General features: G+C 40.8%; 1 protein-coding gene across 14 annotated transcripts in view; it reads right to left on the reverse strand.

The window, feature by feature from the left end:
- The window catches only part of EYA1 (EYA transcriptional coactivator and phosphatase 1), a 170,983-nt gene that overhangs the window by 122,887 nt on the left and 35,406 nt on the right, over positions 1-12,690 (reverse strand). For 6 of the 14 annotated variants that reach the window (XM_035011325.1, XM_035011324.1, XM_035011336.1 and 3 more), the window contains 3 exons: positions 4,555-4,624; positions 4,087-4,232; positions 113-250 (listed from right to left, as the gene is read on the reverse strand). In XM_035011325.1, the coding sequence (XP_034867216.1) occupies positions 113-250; positions 4,087-4,232; positions 4,555-4,624 (354 nt within the window). Of the gene's footprint in view, positions 1-112; positions 251-4,086; positions 4,233-4,554; positions 4,625-12,690 lie in introns of those variants that run through there. The other 8 variants (XM_035011330.1, XM_035011329.1, XM_035011337.1 and 5 more) reach the window with 5 other exon arrangements.

Genomic DNA, 12,690 nt, shown 5'->3' on the forward strand with positions numbered 1-12,690 from the left:
AGCCCAGTCCTTTTTCCACCCCCATCTACTACTTACACCGAACACTGGGTTCTACTCTAGAAAGTCACTATCAGACTCCATCATGATTACTGAAAAGAGCATGTATACAGACCTTGCATCTGGTAGCTGTATGGTGCCTGTCCGGGTTGAGGGGTACCGAAGCTTGTGCCGTAGCTGAGAAATCCCGTCTGTCCAGGTGACTGAGACTGTGACAATCCACCTTCAGTCTTGATGCCTGCCCACAATGCACCTAAATCAGTTAGTGATAGCTTATCTATCTGTCCATCTCCAAAGCTGGTCAATACACAAAAACACTCCCACAACTCTTCAGTCACAAAGCTTCCCAATACCATCTCAGTAATCAAGGGTATACAAGCCTAGAGTGGAATACCCTAAACTAGAACTTCAATTAAAAAAAAACAAAAACAAAACAGGAGTATTACAGATTTGAGCGACTATTCACATTGTCCTTTCCTGTTTTTCTCATTTACATTTGCTATAAACTTTAACTCCTATCATTTCTAAATGTAGTCTTGTTTTCTAAGAGGTTAAAAGAGCATCTCCTTTATAGTCAAGAGATGGCCATAATTAAACTTTAACTAGATTATTCTAAAAGTCACTATCTTGATCAGTGTCAAAATTCTCTTTTCTAGAAAGAGATTAGTCTCTAGCCTCACAGCATTTTTCTCCTGTTTTTTCCTTATTCTTTCTGTCCAAAACTGATGTTAGCACACGACTCATTCTGAAGTCAGAGGAAGCAATATTGGGCCCAGAAATAAGCAACCCAGGGGAAAACCTTCTCCCAAACACCCAGATCCTATCGGAAAGTAAGCACAAAGAAAGGAGAATATTAAAGAACTGAATCATGTAGAGCAGCACTTGTTTTATAAACAAGTGAAGCTGACCAGTAGTTCCCTTTTTGTCCCTTGTAGTTTCAAGTATTTATCCCAATTTTATTAAGCGTAGCCTAAAGTACACTTTCTTTCTCATCATGATAATATAAAAATAATGTGTTTATGGCCCCCAACTACTTCCCGAAGCGCCAGGCTGACATCCAAATTGCAGGACTTGGGTTTGGCAGGAACGTTGTGTAGGGCTCGGCACTGGATTATAATTAAAGACAGTCATGAAAGTTCACAACTGTCCTTAATTTCCACAGAAGGAAGAGAGAAAAATTTCTGCCAAGCGAATTCACATGTTTGAATAATTTTACTAAGCACTTAAGATAAATGATATCTTTGGGATCACAGTAGTCTCACTGTTTATTTCCATTTTAGGGGAATTTCATCAGTAGAATGAAGTTAGGTAACTTTCCTAAGGCAGTGGAAGAATCTGACTCTTGGCCGAGAGAGCCTTCAATAATTCCTGGAGTATCTCTAAATAACCTCATAATGACCTTAACATTTAAGTCTTAACCTAACCTTAACATTTTTTTTTTTAAATGTGATCTTTTTCCCTGTACAGGCAATCCCAAACCAATGAATAACCAATACTTATAAATGGTCCCTGGAAAAACACCTGCCTAGAGCAGATGGTTTGATCGCTCTAGAAACTCCCTTCCTTTCCTTGTCACCAACAGGGATTTCCCCTCCTCTCTCTCCATTTGAGACTATTAATCTGCTTCCAGTCTTTGCTTGTACCACCTCTGGTATTAGCCGGAGGTCCAATCTTTGTGCTAAAAACAGATAAGGAAGAGCAAGAAGAGGCAGAAAACACCCTCATCTGCACCTTTTTCGAGGGCTTCCACCCATAAGCTTATGAACTCATCTTATCGCTAAGCTCCACACAGATCCAGAGACAGGACGAGTTCTTCTTTCCCACTGATCTATTGTTCACACCATCTATTGTTCACACCATGAAAAGATTTGCCTAGCTTTTCTTACAGGGTCTAAGTAAAAAGTCAGGGGGCACAAATCCTTGGAGAGAGTCTTCTTAGACCATCTGGACCTTGACTATCAGCCGTTAAAAACCCTAATGTATGTGTTCTTCCTTCACAAGCAAGCAGAGGGGAGAAGGTGGTCCTATTTTTCAATGCACTGGCCCAAGAAAACTAGAATTCCTGGCCAGAAGCACTGGGAGCATCTCTCTGTACTCAAGGCCCAGGAAGAGAAGAAAGAGATTGGGGAAAATAATGAGGACTCAGAATCATTCTCAGGAGATTTATAAGCACAGATGGCCCTGAGGCCAAAGCCCTTGACCAAAGTGCCACGCTCTTACCATCTCCTGACCTATCACATTAAAATGCCCATTCTCACTCTACTAGTTGTGATTGGAATCTCAGAACCTCTGCTCATCTTCCTCTACTGGAACAATTACTGCAGACAATAGGGACATCCACTAATGGTTCAGAACTGGAACCGTCCTAGATGGCAGGCAAGAAAGGGGCAAAGGCCCTACCATGACTCCATGGGGAGAAGAAAGAACAAGAGAGGAGTGCGTGCGTGGCAGCCGAGGCAGTGACTTGAATGGCAGCTTCCTGGGGCAGCACTGGTAAGGCTACCGTTTAGTATTGTTCGGGCCGGAAGATACATTTACACTTCAAATAATCAGCTTACCAATCCATTTTGAGAATATAAATCGGGGACCCCCTCAACTCACATTATAGAGTTGAAGGTATGCAATTCAAATCAGACGTGCTTTTCTCTCTTTCAGCACAAGAATTGTTTAGAAGTAAATTGCAGATAAATTTGATCTACATCTAATATTATTTTCAAAAATCTTGAGTAAAAGTTACAGAAATGAAAGAGAATTCTAGAAGTCCATTTTATGGCTGTTTCTAAAACCTGGCTTAAAAATACCTAGCTAGATAACATTTGGTTCTGGAAAGTTTTGCAATGAAACTATAAAGGGTGAAATCATATATTATTTACATTTTAATTTACATATATTTTCTAAGAAATTTATATATAGTTGATTTGGTTTGGGGTAGAGCTAGAGAATAAAAAAGAATAAAGTAATTTAGTTCTCGATTATTAATGAAATGTTTAAATGCTTCTTTCAATATACTGCTATAAACACAGAATTACTTATTCTACCACTCCTTTCCCCCAAACTCTCATGTACTTTTTCTTGATCACTTGATTTTATTTTTTTTAAGGGAGTGTTAATTCATATTCTTTCTATTCAAAGTGCAATTTGCTTAAAATTATAATTGCAATTCAATTGAAGAAAAGGTATCTTGAAATTCTAAGATTTCTTAAAATTAAACTTTGGGGTTTTGCTGGATTTATTTTTAACTTACAGGTATTGACCCTTTAACAATTGAGTTAAATTACACTGAGATAAAGATAATCTCCAGGTGGGAAGGAACAAATAAGGATATGAGCTTTCAATGTTTCCTGCTTTGTCTCTTTAAAGTGCAGCCCAAGCTGTGATATATAGATCACTTTTCCTAATGGCTGATCCTGCTGAAATTTGAAAGTACCACCACCCTTAAGTTCAGAGCAAGGGCTTGTTGAATTCTGTTTGTACTTCCCTAATCATAGGTAGGCATCTGATAAATAGGAAATGAATCTTTACCCCCAAAGACTCCATTCACCGAAGTTTTATCACAAATATGCACCAAAATACTTTGGATTCCAGAACCAAGTGCTCAAGTGACAAATGAAAAGTTGAGCTATAAATGGAAAAAAATGAGAGCAAGAGGGCATATAAACCATGCGATCTATTTGCCGCTGCTGATCTCAAGATAAGTAGCCACCACTTCTTACAGGGCTCATTTAAAAACAAGCGTATGACGAACTGAGATACAGAAGGTGGTTAACACTTTCTAAAGTGGCCCAAGGTGGGGCGCCTGGGTGGCTCATTCGTTAAGCGTCTGCCTTCGGCTCAGGTCATGATCCCAGGGTCCTGGGATCGAGCCCCGCGTCAGGCTCCCCACTCTGCGTGAAGCCTGCTTCTCCCTCTCCCGCTCCCCCTGCTTGTGTTCCCTCTCTAGCTGTGTCTCTCTCTGCCAAATAAATAAATATTAAAAAAAAAATAATAAAGTGGCCCAAGGTGACAGTCTTTAGGTACCACTCCCGTGAAACGTGCACACACACAGGACTGCCCATCTGATCCCACTACTGAGGTAACAGGATTACTCACCGTAAGAGGAAATTCCGTATGGCTGTCCCGGCTGTGGGTATGTGGCGTACGCCGTAGCTTGTTGCATTCCTGTGGTAAACTGTGTTTGCCCATATGCAGCCATAGTTTGTGAGGAAGGGGTAGGGAGAATATGTGGGTATGGTCTGCTATTTGTCAGAAATGACAGAAAATAGAAAGCCCATGCATTAGATGGAAACATGCAAGGTAACCGATTAACAACCATATCACAAATTGCAGTTAAAGACTGTCTCTTAAAGTACAACTTTCTAATCTAACTATACAAAGTACTGAAATACTTCAGTACCTCTTCTAGGTGACGCTCAAAATAAATTTGTGTAAACACACTGAAGTCTCTAGGAAATGCACTTTAGTTTAAATTAAGACGTAACACGTAGGCACAAAACATGACTTGAAATAAGGTAAAAGGCTACTAAGAAAAGTCATTTATTAAGAGAAAATACATCTTACTTGGAAGGATAAATCTGTGGTGGGGAGAACTGGTGAGTTGGTCTTGGGCTGAAGCTACTGCTCCCAATTGCTGGAAAAAAAAATAATGTACGATAATCATAGCAAAATACAAAATATGTCTAAAGCTTCGATCTATTTTTGAACTACAGGAAGACCATGAAATTGTAGATGTTCACCCTATTTGGCCTGAAAAAATTGGCACTTTCATATGCTCAAGCTAAGAGAAAGTTAAAATATACTGAATGACCTATGGGAATTGATTAAGGGATTTGTATTTTAAATTAACTCAGAAAGTAGCCACCGTCATCTGAAATACCTGTCAGCAGCAGTATACAAGTACAAGGCGTCCTGGCTACTGTTTGAAGGACCTGCTCAAAGAGGCGGTGGGAGGGTGAGTTTGCAGGGCTGGGCGGGACCCCAAAAGGTCACCTGGCCTATTGTGTGTGCTCGGAACACACAACCTGAGACTGGATTACAGAGAAACCCGTCTAATCTGCTCTCAGGTGAGTACAAATAGGACTGAGTCTCATTTGCCTGCATTGATTTAGCAACATTTTTTTTTAGTAAAAATGCATTCCTATAGCTCTCTTAAATTTCTCAAGTTGCAAGCTAAGCCTGTTTTTTCTTGCTCTGAGGCGGTGTTCCTGTGCCTTTCAGTTAAATGTGCTCAACTTCAGTTAATTCCGTAAAAAAGTTTTTTTGTTTAAAGACGTTACTCAAGCATTCAAGCAGAATTTCATCTCTTTTTAATCACACAGACTTTATTCAGTAGGTCTCAGAAAATGCACTGAAGTCTATCAAACATTCTTTTACACTCATTCTGAACTAGAACAAAAATTCATCTTTGTGAACATAAGGCACTAAAATTTATTTATTGTAAATAGGGACTATCTCTTTTATGTGTATATTACACACATTTATGTTTATATATTTATATATACACACAGCTATATGTGTTTCTATGTATTACATATAAATATATGTAAAATACATATAAAAGGATACTATATATATATATATACACACACATATATTCCCCGCACCCCCGGCCCCCCCCGCCCCCCACAGACTCTTCCTATCCTCTACCTAGCTAAGATGCATATTCTTTGGGTACAATTATGAGATGTAATATGTTTATTTTCTTCTTCCACTAATAATCCTGGTGTTCAGAGGCTCTATTACTCATTAACTATACTGTGTACTAAAATCCTTCTAATAAGGTTCCATGCACTCAAAGTTGTATACATTTTTCATGATGTCGCATCAGTACATTTATACTTCTCAAATGTAATTTTCTGTTTGTGTTTGGGAGAAGAGTGGTAGAGTTGGACCAGAATCTTAATCTATGAATAATCCTCTCCTTGTAAAGCAAGCAGGCCTAACCCAGCGACAGTAGAGTAGATCTAGATTAGTACGACTCTTGCACGCAAGCTGCCAGACTTCCACCACGTGGCTCTCAGTTTGGCAGAGCTGGGTCCACATTAAAGCGAAGGCAGGCCAACTGGGCTGGTGTCCCCCCATCTGCGGGCACATGTTGAGTCACTGCTCTGTTCCAGGCACTGAGCGAGATGTCACAGATGCAAACATGCATAGACAAGTTCTGTCTGTCACATGTGGGGAGGCCGACACACAAATAGCCATGAGGGGATTAGGTAAATATTGCAATTTATAGAAGGGAGGGATTAGTGAGAGAATACTTGGACAACAAGGACTACCACTTGCCCAGGTCATCTGTGATGACAACCTTTCCTACTCCCCTCTGCTAAGCCTGGAAAGAGGCCAAGGGCAAAGAGATTTATCCAACAGAGTAGCTGGAGGAGTAATACCTTCCCTGGAAAATCACAGTTAAAAATAAGTTTAAAAAATAAATAAATAAAACAAGAACAAAAACCCAGTGCAACCTGATGATGGGAACCATAGAAATCCCTTTTATGCTTTTCAAGCTCTATCCCTGGGTTTTTGAAATTGTGAGTCAGGACCCATGAAAACATCATAAACTCAACTGCACAGGTTACACCCAGCAATTTTTTTTTTTTTTTTAACAAACAAACAGAATAACGGAATAGTATCTATCAAGGTTATTACACAGGGTAAGGGGAGTTCCGTGAAGCTTTAAGATTATATGCATAGCGTAGGTGTGTACACATAAAGAGATCTGGGAGGCTGCAGAGTGTGTTAATTAAGCACAAGTTCTGGAATCAGAATTTAATTTCGGCTGACACTAAAGTTCCAACTCCTCTGTTGTCTTGGTCAAGTTACCTGATCCCTCTAGACCTTGCTACGTTCCCCTGTATGATGGCAGTAAAACCACTTACACCTCCCAGGATGGTTTGAGGACTAAATGGGATCGTTGATCATTGCGAAGAGCACAATGTGTAGTGTTCATTAGCTCAGCTCTCCAGATGCCCACTATCTTTGCCCCCAAATTTGCCCTTCCTTCTGCATTTGTAATTCTACTCAATGGACAGCGTCACCGTCCGTCCAGCAAAATACTTAGAAGCAGGATTCTTTGTTCCCATTGTACCCACTGGGCATAAAAATTAAGTAAGACGTCCAAGCAATCAAATGGTAAAGCTGGTATTTGAACCCATGTCTGCCTCACTCTTTCCCTCAAAACATACGAGCTCCCGACCTCCCACATAGAATCTAAAAACCTCAAAATCATCTCCTTCCCTCCACCCTCATTTCATGAGTCTCGAGTCACCCATCCCAGATCCAGATATTGCCTGTTGCGCCGTCCCTCATCCTCCATCCCCAAGCCCCTGACCTGGCTCAGGTTCTCATTAGCCTCAGCCACGTTCCCTGTACACCACCCGTTACCCACCACACACTACATCCATGGCCACCAAAGTGATCTTTCTTAAACAGAAACTTCATGTCCATTGTCCAACTTACCATCTCTCAACTGTGCTCACATTATCCCTAGGAAAAATTCCAAATTTCTTGGCAAAGCACACAAGGAGATGGAAGCGTCTACCCTCCCCTGGGTTTCGTAATCTGTAGCCTCCCTGGACTCGAGGATTGCCCATACATGCCATGCATTTTCATGTTTGGCTCAGTGGCTCTTCATACCACACCCTCTGCCTTGTGAGGCTGCCTTTCCCCTGCCTGACAAACACGTACTCCTCTGCTGGGACTAAAACATCATTTTCTCTTTAGGATAATGTCTTCCTTCTCTGTACTTTCTTGGAGTGTTGTAAACATTGGCAATGTAGCACTTCACCACACTGCATTATAGTTAGCGTGTGTAGTGTATAGATGTTAGTTTCCTCTGCTAACCAGGAGCTTCTGGGGCCCAGGACCTCTTGCTCTCCTTTACGTGTGTGGTAAGTAATCAATAAACAATATTTGTTTAATTACAATGTGAGATTTAGGTCATAAGCAAAGGAGATTTTTTTTTAAACCCTGATGATATGAAGGGTGGTTAAATTATTTTAAGTCCTATGTAAAAATGTATAATAAACCTGATTTAGCTCTTCAGCAATATAATTGGAAGTGAATAGTATTCTTTATAAAATACATGTGAGTAAGAACCCATGATGCTGCCCAAATATCTTGCTGCTAATTACCTATGTGCCCCTAAAATGATTAAATATTTAATGCCATACAATAAGCCATATCTTTTGGGATTTCCCTAAATCCAAACCTCTACAATTTTGTGTGGCCCAAAGTCAAAAATCTTCCATCTCATAGCTCAAATACTTCTCCTAATTGCCTAAACACTTTTAACTTTTTAAGCAATAATTTAGGAATTCAGATTAATTTTCATTTCATGAGACCAGAATAACCTAAAGCAAAAAAGAATGCTCCCAGATCATTCATCATTCATCAAGGTAAATAAAATGGTTATTTTACCATTAGTAAACTCCAAATTATGCATGCCAGAGCCTCGGGAACATATGGGCAACTAATACCTCTCTGTTTTAGCACATTTGTTTCCTATTATTCCATTCTTTCTCTTATTGCTAACATAGAAGTTAAAGAAGTTCCCCAAATCTTATAGTAGGGAGGGAGGGGAGGACCCAAGCTTGAGAATCTACTGAGAAGGTCAATAGAAATCCCCAAAATAGCAGGTTCTCAGTTCACTGCTCCCATCTCGTGAATGTCAACATCACTCTGTTGGACAAGCAGGTCAAAAGCCTAAATGTTTTGACTCTTCTCTTTCCATTTTATCATAAATTCGGCCAGCTCTCCCTTCAGAATATGTCCTCTACCTGACAACTCACTGCTCTCATTTACTCCTCTGTTCCAATCACCAATGTGGTGGCCACCAGAGGATGGCAGTCAGGACAAACCCCCCCACCCCCGCCCCGTCCCGACCTTGCCTCCTTCCCGCTCTTCTCTACTCTTTTCTCCTAATGGAATCCTTACACATTCAGTCCTGTCTTGGGGGCTCTTCTCAACACAGTCTTCTCTCTTCTGAGCCAGGGCAACATTGGTCTCCCTGTTTCTATTTATCCTCCTCTCCACTCTTCTCCCATAAAGCGTTTTCCACACAACAAATGGTTCCTCTTAAAAAAATACAGATCATGTCACAACTGCCCCCAACTCCAAGCCCCATTATCCTCCTTTACATTTAAATGAACCCAAACTTAAAAATACATACATACATACATAAACCCAAACTTATTCCCTCACTTCACTAAGATCTCTGCTCGTATGCTCACCCCTCAGAGAGGCCTTCCCTCTACAAGAGACCTCCATCCACTCTTCACTACATTATTTGATCTGCTTTCATTTTTTTGGTAGCCTAGTTACTTACACTACCACTTACCTCTTTATTATCTTCTGTCCCACAGAATGAAAGCTCCATGAGGGCAGGGACCTGATCTACTTCATCACTGCTATATTCCCACTGCCTAGAACACTGCCTCGCATATAGTAGGAGCTCTATACAGAATTGTTGAATGAATGAGTCAGACCCCAAAAGTTACATCTTTTTAGGAACAATTAAAAGACAGAAGTCCTACTTGTCATACACGATATTTTTTTCTCCTCTAGAAGCATTCCTGTTCCTATTTCCAATTTTCAAATACCACCAGACATCAACATTGTATTAACAACTGGCACTTCCTGTAACAAATTAATAACAAATTTAGGCTTTGTGGAAATGGAAGAAACAGAAGGCAAAGACATTTTGCAATCCCTAAAAATATTATTTTCAACCCCAATTATTCTTAACATTCAGATCATTAAAATATTACTTTTCATTGGTAAACAATAAATGGGCAGAACATAATTAAATTTTAAAAACATAATAAACAGCCTTGTAATTTTCAATTCAGCAACATGCCTTTGAAAATCTACTGCTTTCCTCCAGTCTCCCCATACCAGGATACCTGGTGATTTTCCTGGAAAAGAAGGAGCCTCACTGCCTCCTTAATGCTTTAAGATGCTCAGATTCCTTGAAGGACAGAGGTGGAGACAGCTACTACCGATGTCAGAATGGCTCTGTTTCCTCTTTATTCTTGCTGTCTGTTTCATCAAGACACCCAAAATGGTTGGGATGTGAATTTTTAAGCCATCATGGAGAAGCAGAGTAGTGACCAGAGGTGAAGACCATTTTGGAGTCAAATGCTTGGAGATTGCTTTCTCTTTCCCTTATAAGCCCTAAGTCCTGTTCATAGCTACCCCAGCAGGCCATGGCTTTTGCATCTTTACTCAAGGAAGACAGAAAGAAGGAAGGAACAAAAGAATTAAGGGAAAAGCTTTGTGTTTCCTATACCTGCCCCTGACTCCCCAGCTCACTCTCTCTCTCTCCATTGTGCAACACGGAGAATCAATCTATGGAAAACAAGATCACCTATAGCTTCAATCTTGTCACCAAACTATCCTTCCACCTTCAGCTAAGCCTTTTTTCAAGGACCCTGCTTCTCCTGCATATCTTTTTCAAGTAGAGCGTACTCATGCTCTCAGATTCCAGATATTACAAAGACCTGAAAAACATAACCCCATTTCTGCTTCTTCAAAATTGTTGTTGTTTTGTTTTTTTCTCTCCCATTAAACCCTTCCTTCTCTAAGGTTTATGACAATTCTTTAACAGTTTCATGAATGACCCACCTCCTAAACACTGTCTTGCATTTATCAAAACCTTTAGTATTTAACTGTGTCCCCTAACAAGTCTCAACGTTATCTTGGATTATGCGTCCATCACTTCTCTCCTTCTGTCTAGGCCTCCACTCTGGCCTTCTACTCCAACCACCAAGCTCAGGACCGCATTATGGACGTTCTTTCCCCCATTCCACAGTCTTGCACCACAACAGCATCAACCAATTCATTTGTTTTCTTAACGAACATTTACTGACCAGCATCCATGTGCTCAAATCCATGACGGCCACCAAGACTGTAAGTGTGAACAAGCCAAACAAAATCTCTGTTCTCATAGCGCTATTATTTAGCAGGAAGAAAGACAATGAAAAGTAATTTTAAAAGTAGCGATGAAGGCTGAGGAAGGGAAGTATGGAGGACTAACTACAGAAGCATATGGTAGAGGTATCACTAGTTTTGAGATTAAGGGAAGACATCCTCTCCTGTCAGAATTTTCTTTCCCTTATTCCCATCTAATCTGTTCTCCAACCTTATCATAGATGCAGGACCCCTGACATCCTTACCTTTTCTCAATTTGTTATTCCTTACCTTTTTTTAAATACTTATCCCAGGAGGATACATGAATCATTTTTTTAAAACTCTTCTTACTGATACCCTCAATTCTCTTACTTCCATATTCTTCCATGCCTGACCTAGAAAACCCTTAACCCTGGATCAAGATAAATATCTTTTGACCTGGGCAGCAAAACTGTTGTAGAGAAAAATTGCTCTATGATAAAGGCTCCACATTCATAGTTCTACCTTTGTTTGGACTCTTGCTCTACTGTCAACCTTCCTTTACATTCCAAGCAGCCTCAGGCTTCCCAGTTCCTCATGACATCTATTTCAATCTTCTCCATCTCTTCCAGCTTATAAGCCTATCACTATCCTCACTTTGAGTCACTTCAGAGGAAATGGTAGAAGCCTTCATTCATCCATCCATCCATCCAACCATCCATCCATCCATCCAACCATCCAACCATCCATCCATCCATCCAGTAAATATCTAAGTGCCTAATAAGCACCAGATACTCTTTCAGGTGTTGAGGAAACAAAACAAATCTCTGCCATCACAAGCTTACATTTTGGTGGGAGTGAAACACCAACAATAAACCTAATACACAAGTAAATGATACAGTTTGCAAAAGGCTGTGTTATTGGGGGGGGTTGTGTTTAGGATGTTAGAGAGGCTGGAACCCTACAGTGAGAGTTTTGCAACACTAAGTAGGATGGTCGGAGTGGCGGTGGGGGGTGCCTCGCAGAGAAGGGAGATGAGAGCCCAGACTGGAAGGTGGTGAGGGAGTCAGGCAGGTATACAGAGGGGTGCCCCAGGCAGAGGGACTGCCACTGCAAAGGTCCGGACTGGAAGCCTGTCCAGGATGTTGAAGGAATAGTGGGAAGGAGGCAATAGGTCCGATGGGGCTTGTGGCTACTGTAAGGACTCAGCATTTACTCAGAGATACGTGGGAGCTACTGGAGGCTTTGAGCAGAGGAATCAGGCAGGAATTCCCTTAACATTTTGACTCCTCCTTCACTTCAAACTCATCTGCATTCATTCCCAGTCCATTGTTCCTGATGTTTCTATGGGAAAGTTATTCCTTTTCTAAGGTGATCCACTTCTGTTCAGGATTTAAGCCATTGCTGTACCAGCAGGCACCTCCCTGCATCAATTATCCCCATTTTATCTACTACCTTTAACCCCTACCTCTATAAAAAGTTGGTGTTGGCAGCCAAAACCACCCTGACCTTCTAAATGCCATCCTCAACCCTATCTCCTGCTTTCTAACGGACTACCTTCTCTTATCCTTTTACCACCTATGTACTTGAAAGACAGTTTTCTCCTCCCTGTCTCCACTTCCTCACCTTGTTAGTTAAATCACCCATTTCCTCACGGCACTTTATGAGCACATATATCTGCTAGGAACTGTATTGGAGAAAACAGACCTGGGGCATAGGGGCAAGTGGGCATGAGGGGAAGTAAAGCACCATCCACTGAAACTGCTGTAGGCTAAATCCACGGATGTTCCTCATTTAGATTTTATTTTGACA

The sequence above is a fragment of the Mirounga leonina genome, unplaced genomic scaffold (genome assembly GCF_011800145.1).
Source record: "Mirounga leonina isolate KUSES-001 unplaced genomic scaffold, KU_Mleo_1.0 Mir_165, whole genome shotgun sequence".
Classification (NCBI taxonomy): domain Eukaryota; kingdom Metazoa; phylum Chordata; class Mammalia; order Carnivora; family Phocidae; genus Mirounga; species Mirounga leonina.